Below are 12034 nucleotides of genomic sequence, written 5' to 3'. Positions count from 1 at the left end.
ACATTCCAGAATATTCATGGTGGGATAATGACATCATTCTGAGTCACTATGAGTCACTATGAGTCATTATGAGTCATTGGAATGTTCTAGCAAATTCCATGGAACATGACATCATTATGACATCACTATGATATCATATCTTTCAACCAAAATACCTGCAGGAGTGTAGGTGAAGTCCTATGACATCATTATGACATCATACCCTGTAGGTACAATTTTATGAAGCATCTGATTAGTCAGAGCATCCTAATAGAAAAGTAAAGTAAAGAAACACTAGAGAAAACAACTCAGAAATAATGGAACAAATAATAGTACACAATACGCGGGCTTTTTAGATAGGTTTTTGTTAGGCTTTGAACTTTTCTCTATGGGTTTCTCTAGCCAAAGTGAATAAGCCAAATGAAAGGCAATACCTTAACCTTCATTTTGCTTCTCATATCAACTAGGTCATTATGTGATTCCCATCTCACATATGACTTTTCTTCAAAACATGGTGGATTCATGAATCACTGAGGGAAAACTGAAACTATTGGACCAAGGTTTGATACCAAGGTATGGGTTGACTAGTCTGAGGACTAAGCTAACAGACTTTGTCTTTTAGGGGGATACCTAGTAGTCATGTCCATGCATGATTCCCAAATCATGCAGGACAGCGTGACTTTCTTCATATTAATGATCAAAGTGACACATGTTTTAACCTTCGTCTGTTCAGATTTCCGCTGGGCGCGCCTGCTATTCTCGAGAATATCAGCTCCATAACCATCACCTTCAGCTTCCCTTGCTGAGGAAGGTGATGTGAAGATGGCTTTGAAAGCCTGGAGTGTAATGAGCAAAGATGGTATCATGAATATACCGTGACCACTAACCAGAACCAGAAGCTTCGACTTGAGGAAACCTTCTTCGAGGTTGTTACGATTGACTTGATAGTTCTCATATACAAATAATGGCCAAGAGTTCTCTGACACAATGTATTCCGACGTTCTGTTGTGAATACCAACCTTGACACTGGGCCAGCATCAATGCCTGTGATGGTCAAAAAGGGTTGGCAATCACCTATCGTTTCCCCAGTGCCACTCAGCAGGGCAGAGTAACTTCCCACAGATATCACTCGCAAAGCCACGTAAATGCTTGTCATTTGGCTTGATTAGAGGAGACAGGCGAAATTCCTGATTTACCCAGGTAGCGACAAGCTCCTTAAGACTGGAGGTATTGTTGCCGCGAGCTGCATCTGCTCCTTTCTTGAGCTATAAAACAATTAGTATGCAGCGCGTGATTTTGTTAAAAAAAATTGCTGGCCTTCTTCAACATGTCTTCCATATCTTCGTGGTCAAGGTCCCCAAGCTTCTCGTGAAACCACGGTAGCACCCGCGAGCATTCAATGTAGCCACGCTGTGAACGATCTTGCCTGTACCATAGAATTAGAATAATCATTTTTTTGGAAAAAAAAAAACCGACAACCTACTCCGTGGTTGATTCTGCCGACGAGCAAAACTCGTACCTGCGATCGTTTTCGGCGATCAAGTCCTCCAAGTTGTGGTAAAGGATGACTAGTCGACGAATCGCTCTGCCTTGTGCCACGTAGAAGGTTGTCTTTCTTTAAAAATCAATCAATACCAATGTAAGTGTGTTGAGCAACACAGTACACTTACCTTTGCTTACCTCCATTTTCTTGCCGCATCGTCGCAAGCTCTTCTTCCAAGGCGGCAATGCGATGTTTGGCCCTTGCCTTGGAAGACGTAAGCATGGGTTGAGTCGGATCTGGGTGTATCACAGGCTGATTTCCTGTGGAACTCGCCTCATCATCAGATGAGGCCGCAGTTGAGTCGGGAGTGCTGCCAGCAGAGGCGAGGGATGTCTGAGTCATCGCGGGGGTAGAGTGGGAGGGGGGGTAAAGGAAAGGCAAGGTGATGTAAAGGCGAGGTGATGTAAAGGAGAGGGGAGGTAAAGGAAATGCAAGGTGAGGTGAGAGGGGAGGTATAGGCGAGGAAAAGTAAGAGGGAAGGTAAAGGAAGAGCGAGGCAAAATGAAAGAGCGAGACGAAGTGAAAGAGCGAGGCGAAGTGAAAGAGCGAGGCGAAGTGAGATGGGAGAGACTTTGGAAATAGCCACCTTTAAATACAGTGTTCACAGGCTAGTTCCAAAAAAAGTGAATTCCCATAATTGTCAGTGTGCGAAGCAGTTGCAAACAAGTTGTCGGAAGGGTCTGGATCCGCCGCACCTGAATGCCCGGGCCTGCGGCCAGGTAGTAGTACCAGCGTGCCGGGCCAGCGACTCTGACCTTTCGGCAGGAGGAAGGCGAGTACCTGGGCCTCCGAGTCGGTCAATCATCAACCATGCGTTGACTATCCAAATCGTATTTTGAATTTCATGAGTGGCAAACAGGGATGTCGCCAAATGGATATCGGGTCTCATAGTAGCGGCATTGCAGTCTATGAGCATAACTGCGTCGATAAGAATGACCATGAAACATGTTTAAGTTAGGTTAGGAGGGTTAACAGTCATTCTTGGCGCGTACCTTGGTTCTCTTGGTACAGGAGCAATGCGGCAGACCTTACTGCTCTTCAGCACATTGATAACGCTGCTCTTGCCTACGTCTGGGTATCCAACAAATCCAACGGAAATTTGTTTCTGATCTGAATGAAGCTGGGAGAATTGGCGAAGGAGTTGAATCAAAGAGTCCTTGCCGAACAAGTGATTGGGTGGTGCGTGAAAGGCAATCGTAGGGTATTGAAGTGTTGGACGTTGAATATACTTTGCCTGTGGCACATTCAGCAGGGAGACGTACACAAAGTCACTAGGGACTTGCTGCGACTCAATTGGGTACAAACTTACTTGTTGACGACAAGTTTGAACATGTTTGTGCGCTTTCTCTTTTTTCATGTACTCGAGCAGAGATTCGTACATAGTGCCAAGGAAGTCTTGAGCATCAAGTATGTGCAGGATAACATCCGAAGAGTCGATAAACTTGTACAGCTCCCCATGTATGCGTCTTGACGTTCTTTTGGTGAAAATAGGTTCAATATAGTCTGCGCTGCATGGGTTCGCAGCTCGGAGAATCAATATATTGCGCTACTAAAACATCAGAACATGTTTGACCGGAGAGAATTGCCATGCGATGAGGCACCTAATTCTAGAACATGACTCTTGGACCCTTGTCCTGTGTCTTCCGCCGCAGCTGTGCCTATCCCTCGACAATGCCGACGTCAATCCTAGGCCTTCTTGTGCTGAGCCTTGAGTCCAAAGGTTTCACTGAGATGTTTCATTTCTGATACCATGACGATATGGGATCGCTGCATAATATCAGCCCCCAAGCAATATAAATTTTGCTAGAACCTACCTTTCAAGTATTAAGATTGGACGCATCCGAGTTGTCCAAGAGTGCCATGGGTAATTTATCCGGCGAAGTAGTAGTGAGTATGGGCCATCCTTCTTTGTCGAAAGGCTTGTTCTGAATGGTCAAGGGCATCCATCTGTGAGATTACAGTGGGTCCCAAAGCCAGCTTCTCCACCCTGATCGCAATACCGGCGATCGCTTCGGTTTGGTCAATCAATGATTCAATCAGCCATGACTAATGCAGAAATTCACTATACCTTTGCAATTGTCAGGATATCGGGTTGGACACCACTATATTCAACATTGAAGTATTTGCCAGTCCTACCGAATCCACTCTGTACCTCTCTAAGTACAGGCTCGATGATTATGTCAGCTGTGTCCCTGGGAGCTGTTTGTTGTTTGAGAACTAGATCTAGTTGATACAATGAGAGTCAGACGAGCTCTTCTTCACTTGTATTGATTGGTAATCCCAGTTGGTGCCAGTACGGGAACGGTATGGCGAATACCCCAGGCTACAATGATGTTAGTCCCATCGCTAATGTCCTGAACACAAAAATTACCATCAATGGAAAGGATCCTTCATGATAGATCGTCTTGCTCTTCGTAAGAGCCATGGCACCAAACGTTCGACCATGATAGCCACCTGCGATGGTGGAAATTCTTCATAAGTTCTGCGTTGCGCGAGTACTCACCGCCAACTTACCCTGCATGCCGATAATGTTCTGCCGACCAGTAATTTGTTGTGCCATCTTGAGGGATGCTTCAATGGCTTCAGAGCCTGAGTTCCAAAAGAAGAACGAGTCGACCTAGAAGAGAGTCAACAAGCACATGACAAAAAAATAAAAGGGAATTTCCTTACCCTGGGCCAGTGTCAAGGATAACCTTGAATGACTGAGGGGGTTGTACCGACATAGTAAGAACAGGAACGTCAACTTGAAGGTAGGAGAAAAAGGAGCGATGACATATGGCCGGGAGTGCATTGTAGTGGTGCTCATGGTCACGCATGATGGCTGACACGAATTGGATCAAACATTTCGGAGTCCCGGGCTGTCCTACAACATTATCGAGATATTACTAGGAGTGCCAGTGGTTCCTTGATAATCAATAGCATTCAAATCGCACTCCATTTGCGAACTATGCTACATGCTTTCTAACATGATCTGGCTACGAACCGTGACTACTTACTACTAGTACAGGAGTGCTATCATGATGTTCTTGTACGTACAGTACTACTAGTATCATTGTAGAATCCAAAGCGACCCGAATTAGCGAAAAGGAAAGCTTCTAAGTCATAGAAAACGTAGACTACACGACATTTAAAACTGGTGCACAAAAGAATCTATCACAGAACGACAGAGACCATTTAGTACAAGGCTGCTACTGGAGCGCGCGTTTCAACTTCCAAGTAGGAGGAAGAGATGCGCTTGGGGCATCCACGAGACCGACTGCCCGATGCTCCAGAGGCGTTGGGATTTTTCTTGCGGTCACTAATAACCTCTTCGTACCAGACCGTGTACCTTGTCCAGGCAGTCACATCCGCACCGTTTCTGCACGCTATGAGGTAGTCTTTCCAGATAGGTAAAAACGTGATGGGAGCTTTCTCGAGTTCAGTACAGTCGATGCTAGGATCGAGCTGTTTAGAAAACGTGACCAAACTGTCTCGAATCTTCTCTAATCCTCGCTGAAACATGACCTTGACGGCATCCATGTTAAGGTCAGGCAATAGTGTCTGGACAGATCAAGATTGGAACTGTCAGTCGGTTTATCGTTTGATAAAATAAAAACTTACACTGTACGCCATGTGTTCAGCGTCTTCTTTGTTAAGATCGATAGCAGCTTCATCATCTCCCTGAAACCATACCAAAAATTCTACAGAACTAACGTGACACCAGTTATGCCCAGCGATCGTTATGGATGAACATGATGGGAAGCGTTCTGTGATGAACTCCTCGAGTGGAAGTGGTTCTGGGTCTGTACTGAAGAAATTCCACGCATGGGAATCACACTTAGGATGATGGTAGGGCTGCGCTTTGCGAACTAATCCCAGGACCGCCATCTTGATATCTGGATGAGCGCGGATGGTCTTGGCAAGTTTGTCGATTGCATGTTTCTTGTCCTCGGAACACGCGCACTCCCCAAAAAAGGGAACCAACCTGATTTTGGTGGGGCCCTCTGACGGTGTGACGGTGAGACGGTGAGACAGATGTCTGGAGTCACCATTTTGCATTTAACCTTCAGTGATGAATTCATGTGGATCATTGGATAGATCGTATCGTGATCATAGGGAAGTGATGCAATGGTTTGTCCGAGGGTGAGCTTCAAGCAATCGAACAGTGCTTCATGGATGGCGCTAGGCATATCGACAAGGAGAGATTGCTTTTCATAATCATAAGACAGTCTGGCCCAATTAGTATATTTACTTTAAACGGATAGAACATTGATGTAACGCACCTGGGCTTAAATGCCCGGCCCGTCTCTCCTAGTGCTTCCTCTATGACTTCGTATTCCCGCGCATCAATACCGAAGAATTCCTGAATATTTGGTAAGCAAGGGAATTCCAATATCTGCACAGTGCGGCTACACACCAGGATGCGGCCCGTTGAGGCGATCTCAACCTGGCTGGGCTGATATGAAATATCTAAAAATGCTCAACCAGTATAAGTGAGTCTTGGCTCTGCCTAGCTGCTATACTCGCAGAATGCAAGAACGTTCGACCCTAAAGGGGACTGCTACTGAACACAGAACCAGATGAAAGAAAGACCCTTGAAGTGCGATAGATGCGCGAAAGCGCAAGAAGAAAAGCGAAGTGAGCGCGAAGCGCGAGAGAGCGCACTAAGGTAAGCGCGAGCGTGGGAACGTGAGCGCTAAGGCGCGCATTGTGCGGAAAATACCAGATAAGGAAACGGATAAGGAAGCGGATGTGCAAAGCGAGTGCAAACGCAGAGCGAGTGTTATAACGAGTGCGGATAAAGGTCTAGTATAGGCGGATAACGATAACCATTGGAAACACAAAGTGCGCCCAAGTGGTGACTACTACTTTAAAGTAAAACCCAATAGCGAGGGAAGTACAGCAAAGGGGAGTAATAATGATGGAGTAGTAAGTCAGCAAACTTTATACTACGGAAATCGCATCGGAAGCGGAAGGGATAGGAGCAATAAGCGCTATGAATACGTAATGACATGTAATAACGCTGCAATGCTTGTTACAAACCACGAGGCAAGGCATATGACGTACCAATGAGGTGGGTGGACATAGACGGACGTTCCTGGATGATAGGCGATGCAGGGCGCTTGCAGGGCGATGCAGGGCACTTAAGCGTGAGAAAGCGCGCAAGGTGCGCGTGTGGGAATGCTGCGCGTTGTGCGGGAAAGTACCGCGCCTATGGCGCGTTTCGCGGGAAAGCTGCGCATTATGTGTAAAACGACTAGGGACATGATAGAAGTCGAATATAGCTGATGGTGTGAGTTGTGCATTGAAGGCCAATTGTCATGAGTTGTGAAAAGGTGCGAAATGTGCCTATATGTGCCTGCAGAAGCACGAGTCTCTACACCATCTCTAAAGTGTATTTGGTTATTTCTTTCAAAACATGTCGCACATCTTCGAACATCAGTCAGAACAACTTAACTCGTTACTTCTCACAGAACATACTTGAGGTGAAATGATGGTAATGAATGAACTGTTGGAGGCTATCATCATCCGACTCTGAGTCATCACACAAAGGATTCAACTCCGAACTCGGATTTCCAGCAATAGCCGCAGAGGAGTGCAACTTGACTGTTGATTTGAGATTCAAGTTGTCCCTTTGAGCACCTTGGATGGGGGTTGAGGATGTCTTGGAGGTCGTTGCACACTCAGTTTTATCTAGTTGTAAAACTGGAGTGAGTGATTTCAAAGTGATTTTGGACTTTTGAATATTTCCTGTGGGCTTGTTTTTGGTCACAGGATGAGGTGTGGGTTGTGCAATAGAATTGCTTCTGGTGTTATAGTGTTTGTAGAGCCCAGATGTAGAGCCAGTGCTGGCCAAAGTTACAGTAGACACTGGCATGACAGTAAAGTGGAGCTGCTTGTGTGGTGTGTGTGTGGAAGTTTGAGGTCATGTCAGAATCAGGATAGATAGATGTTCTGTGATAAGAAATGATCAATCACTTGGGAAATGCCTGAGGTTCTAACTCAATTTAGGCCATGATTAGTAATATATTAGTAATAGTCGGTTCTACCGTGAGAGTCTGAGTCCAGCCTTGCCAAAGTTTCAAGTTAGCCACGGCTGCCGCTGTGGTCAACTTGTACTATATGTGTTTCATTCATGCTAATGCAGAAGATTTCCGGACAGTCGGTTGTTTGAGCGCTGGAAAGGCAAGATATTATATTACTAGCAGGAAGCCGCAACAAGAGAGTGTCCGAGTCATGACAAACTTGAAGATGTCTGGACTCGTCCGAGTCACCCGGGTCATGAAAGATCAATGCGGACTTGGATGTGACTGAAGGGCGCCTGGCTACCGTGACTACTAAAATGAGCTTTCATCAATATTTGGAAGCTTTCAAGTTGGCGGAACTTCCAGTACTTCAAGTTGTCACGGTTGCCTTCAAGTTCGTATTATCATGATGATACTACTCTGAGTATGCCAGGATCATAGTAAGTAGTACTACTACCGTGATGGTGACAGACTTCAACTAGTAACTTACTAGTATTTGGACCAATTCACAGTTGACGGTGTAGAGACTCGCGTTTCTGTGGGCTCATATGGGCTCATTTTACAAATTCTGATGACTGGCCTTTACTGCACAACTCACACTATCATCCACTATGACTTCCCTATAGAGTGCACCACTTCCCGCGAAACGCGCCATAGGCGCGATACTTTCCCGCACAATGCGCAGCATTCCCGCGCGCGCGTCTTGCGCGCTTTCTCGTCCTTAAGCGCACTGCATCACACATCATCCAGGAGCATCCATCCATCATCCAACCAGTCCCTCGGTATGTCCCTTTCATTATCTGACCATATTTGGCATATTACACTTCCTATTTCGTCATGGACCCTTACTTTACATCACTTTACATCACTTACATACTTAGAGCGCTCCCTATTTGGCTCCGAGCCCTGGGAGAGCGCTTAGGTAGAACTTACATACTCTCATGTTCGTTTTACACTGCGAACGATACCACCTTAGCAACATACCACCACCTTCCTACCACTCAGTATCTATCACCAGTTAGTTCCATGCAATGCATGCGTCTGTCATCGTCTTAAGGTCCTAGCATCAGTCTAAAGCTAGTGGCAGTATCAGTATCCATCTATATCCGCACTTTTTGCCATATCATCGTCTCTCTACACTTGTGCACTGCTCGCACTACCATTCCAGTTCTCTGCACATTTTCGCCTTTCGCACTTTCGCCTTCCTGTGCTTCGCGCATTTTCGCGTTTCACTTTCCTGCACGCGCTTTCAGCGCATTTCTCACACTTACATCGCCTTTTGTCGCCTTTGATCAGGGTTGATCAGCATCATTTCGTGGATCCTTGCTTTCTTTGCTTCCCTTAAGGGTCGAACATATCGCACGGCATATCAAGACCCAACATAGAGAGTGTTTGCTTGTCATCTGACTTGCAGTCACTTTGTTGTGTTACCCACAACGGTCATACTACCGTTAGTAGTCACTAGCCTGATTCCGAGTACTACCAGTACAGTAGTAGGTGGTCACTCAGGCTAGTGACTCTAACTTGAACTTCAAGTTGACATCGACTCGACAAGCACCGCTCCGAGTCACTCAGGCTGGGCTCCGAGTCGAGCTTCAACTTGAAGTTGAAGTACTGTGTCATGGCACTGCTCGCTGTTCCACAGGCCGCAGTGAACTCAGATTCTCGAACTTCCGATGTCCCGCCGGGCCTGACTCCGAGTCAGCGCACCCACTGAGTACTAGTCACTTGTGAAGTTATTGTGATGTGTCTAACTTCAAGTAGTGACTCATGCCAGTGGTGACCGTGACTCGGACTGGGCCGACCTCAGGCTGGACTTCTGCCCTTGCCAACGGAGTCCTGCCAGTGCCAGTGACTCTCGGAGTGCGTATGGTCAGACTTCAAGTTTATTAAGACTGGACTCACTGAGTACTGTGACAGCGTACTAGTATGTGACTCATGCCATACTCAAAGCCACCGTCACCGTGACGCAGCTATCGAATCATATAGTCAGCATCCTCATGGCTTGCAGTGTGGCCGTTACTGTAGAACTTTAGTCATGAAGCTTTAAGTTCGACTTGAGTCAAGCCTCGACTTACTCAGAACCATTGGAGTCGTGCTTGAAGCCAATTTGCAATGGGTAGGTATTTTTTCTTATCATTCAATGGCACAACTTGAATACTGATTGACCATTGGATCATCATGATCATCTACTACTGGCACTACCACTCCCTTCGAACCTCTCTTAGACAAACCGATTAAATTTCGGTTTTACTCTCACAACGCATCGCGGAATTCGCGCACACGGCTCCAGTCAGCCGTCAGGTTCGGTCAATTTGTTCATCACCATTTTGACGGTCATGCTGCGGCCAGGACCGAGTCGCTTCTCGGTAGTTGCAGTGGTCAACTTGAAGGTGGATGTAGGTGCAATAGTCTTGTTTTTAAAGAGCCAAAACTTAGTGCTATGTAGCCGTGGCCGTCGCGGCGGGTGGCCATAACCGTGGCAGTCTCGAGTTGGGCTACACCACAAGCCCAGACTACAGTCATCATCAACTTTCTAGCACATACACTGACATCGCCGAGATCTCCGAGTCCTCCAAGCTGCCCATGCACTCCACTGCAACTACCGTGACCTCCTCAGACAATCGTGTCATGACCGGGACTCTGAGTCGTCACGAGAGTCATTACCACCTCACCAAATATTACTCTCAGGACACAACTATACCAGATGAAACCATGTCTGAGGTGGACAGGCTTTCACCATTGCCGCATATATTAAATGATGCGGCTATGTGGGAAAACTCCCATCCGCAGGGAACTGCCTTCGTTGTTGTGAATGGTATGACGGTCATCCGACCAGACGAATCTGATGCAACGGTCGATGAGTCGGATGGCTGGGATTGGTGTGATGTGTCGCACGTGGTTGTAGCTGCTGCTCAGGCTGTGGCCACTTCTGAGTCTCAGCTTGAACATAATGATGGTGACCGTGACGCAGCCATGGTGTCCGAGTCTGCATCTAGTAATTCGGAAACAGGGTCACTGGCACTTGACACTATGATGGACACATACATAGATTGGCTGGACAGTAACTCTGAGTAGTTTGATATTTTTAGTTGCTGTAGGTTCATCATGCCAGTGATCGTGGAGTTCAAGTTATGATCGCATCCGAGGAGGGGTCAACTTCAATGTTTTTCACTTGTGCTTTACTTTCATGCCTTGTTTTGGTAGGTACTTCATTAGGTTAGTCTTTTTCGTCGGAAGGGTTAAACATAAACTCTAGATAAGATGTTGCATTCACGAATGATTCGGACTTAGACACTCTCAAGTTGAAAATGATCATGATGGGTGTAGCTCAACTTGAATATGTTAGAAATTCAGAAGTGCTGCAGGAATATCCGCCATGAACTTCTATGTCAATCAAGTCATCACGTGACCCACAAGCTCGTGTTTGGATTGCCGGACGGCCAGAAGGGTAGTTCGCATGAGAAGTGTTTTGAATTCTGCATTTGCATGCAAGGTCGATGAAGCATCTGATTGTAAAAGCGGCATTATTGCGGATGGCTAATTCGTCGGGGTCCTGCACAAAATAAAGGGCATTCGAAAGGACAGGAAACCATTCACGGTATGATAATGCAGCGTACTTCTCCTCATTGAGCAGCATAAACGCAGTCAACCGACAATTAAAGTCAAGTTCATCTATTCGCTTCGATGAGCAAGCATTGAGTGATTCAAGCAGGCTTGCAAGCTCTTGAATACTCGGATTAATCACCAAGAGCTTGTCGAAAGCTGAAGTGAGGGCGAGTGGAGAAGTGGTGAAGCGAAGCGACATAAAGAGCTGCGAAAGAAGCTCATATGTCTTTGGAGAACTCGACGGAGAAGCAATTTGACAGCTCAGTCAGGAGAGGGAATATATGGCCGAGGGTGCTGAGAAGATTTTCTCAGATATGATTCTGCTGGATTTGCGCAGCAAAGGGGAGAGAAGGCCAAGAAGAGCGTAGAATCTTCAGCGTAACGAGCGACCTCCGAAAGTATGCTGATTTGGCGTTGAGTGATTAGACTTGAAAGTGCTGCATCGGCCTTCGTGTGTTCGACCAAAGTTGTAAGGTTCTTGAGCAACTGCGATATATGTGGCTGAACGAGCAGACCCAAAAGTTTACTGTCATCCGTGGAATACGACAGCAGGTGCTCCACAATGTCAAAGACTCTGTTGATCACTGCTGGCTTGACATTAACCGCCACAAGGCAGTTGAGAACCTTTGGCAGTACATGGGAGTTGTGTTGTACGAGATGGACGGAATATGTTGGCTGACTGGTCCAATCATAAAACAATTCCAGGAACGTGGAGGGGTTTGAGTATTTTCTTAATCCAATAACTCCAGACGTGGAGCCACAATAGTGGGATATGATGCAGAGATATAGGACGTGAAGTCAAATTCGATGGGGCAGCGAAAGAAATTGGCAAGCCGCTTGAGGCCTTATTGCCTCAAAGAACGCAAAATTCTGGAATTCAATACCTCTCAGGACTCGC

General features: G+C 46.4%; 5 protein-coding genes across 5 annotated transcripts; 1 reads left to right on the top strand and 4 right to left on the bottom strand.

The window, feature by feature from the left end:
* Positions 1-676: 676 nt before the first annotated feature.
* Positions 677-1864, bottom strand: DFJ58DRAFT_846521 (uncharacterized protein; the record flags this gene model as incomplete). The annotated part of the gene is made up of 6 exons (XM_041393319.1): positions 677-805; positions 867-1005; positions 1054-1244; positions 1366-1405; positions 1499-1594; positions 1650-1864. 6 exons carry the CDS (start codon positions 1862-1864, stop codon positions 677-679), a joined length of 810 nt encoding a protein of 269 aa, XP_041237538.1.
* A 607-nt stretch (positions 1865-2471) lies between these two features.
* DFJ58DRAFT_669009 (uncharacterized protein) lies at positions 2472-3020 on the bottom strand (the record flags this gene model as incomplete). The annotated part of the gene is made up of 1 exon (XM_041382753.1): positions 2472-3020. A coding segment is annotated over one exon (549 nt), but the record flags the coding sequence as incomplete, so codon positions are not given.
* A 1676-nt stretch (positions 3021-4696) lies between these two features.
* On the bottom strand, positions 4697-7379 carry DFJ58DRAFT_734428 (uncharacterized protein; the record flags this gene model as incomplete). The annotated part of the gene is made up of 6 exons (XM_041386484.1): positions 4697-5062; positions 5123-5503; positions 5566-5731; positions 5785-5864; positions 5919-5971; positions 6983-7379. 6 exons carry the CDS (start codon positions 7377-7379, stop codon positions 4697-4699), a joined length of 1443 nt encoding a protein of 480 aa, XP_041237536.1.
* Positions 7380-10113: 2734 nt separating this feature from the next.
* Positions 10114-10605, top strand: DFJ58DRAFT_734427 (uncharacterized protein; the record flags this gene model as incomplete). Its single annotated transcript, XM_041386483.1, has 1 exon — positions 10114-10605. The coding sequence occupies one exon, from the start codon at positions 10114-10116 to the stop codon at positions 10603-10605; it is 492 nt and encodes a 163-aa protein (XP_041237535.1).
* Positions 10606-10872: 267 nt separating this feature from the next.
* DFJ58DRAFT_863052 (uncharacterized protein) lies at positions 10873-11441 on the bottom strand (the record flags this gene model as incomplete). Its single annotated transcript, XM_041394090.1, has 2 exons — positions 10945-11441; positions 10873-10889 (listed from the first exon to the last, which is right to left on the bottom strand). The coding sequence occupies exons 1-2, from the start codon at positions 11333-11335 to the stop codon at positions 10873-10875; spliced, it is 408 nt and encodes a 135-aa protein (XP_041237534.1). The 5' UTR covers positions 11336-11441.
* Between the last annotated feature and the right edge of the window lie 593 nt (positions 11442-12034).

Source organism: Suillus subalutaceus (genome assembly GCF_016647625.1).
Source record: "Suillus subalutaceus strain FC151 chromosome Unknown DFJ58scaffold_176, whole genome shotgun sequence".
In the NCBI taxonomy this organism is placed as follows: Eukaryota; Fungi; Basidiomycota; class Agaricomycetes; order Boletales; family Suillaceae; genus Suillus; species Suillus subalutaceus.
Note: the sequence above shows the minus strand (reverse complement) of the source record. Positions and strands in the feature narration are given on the sequence as shown.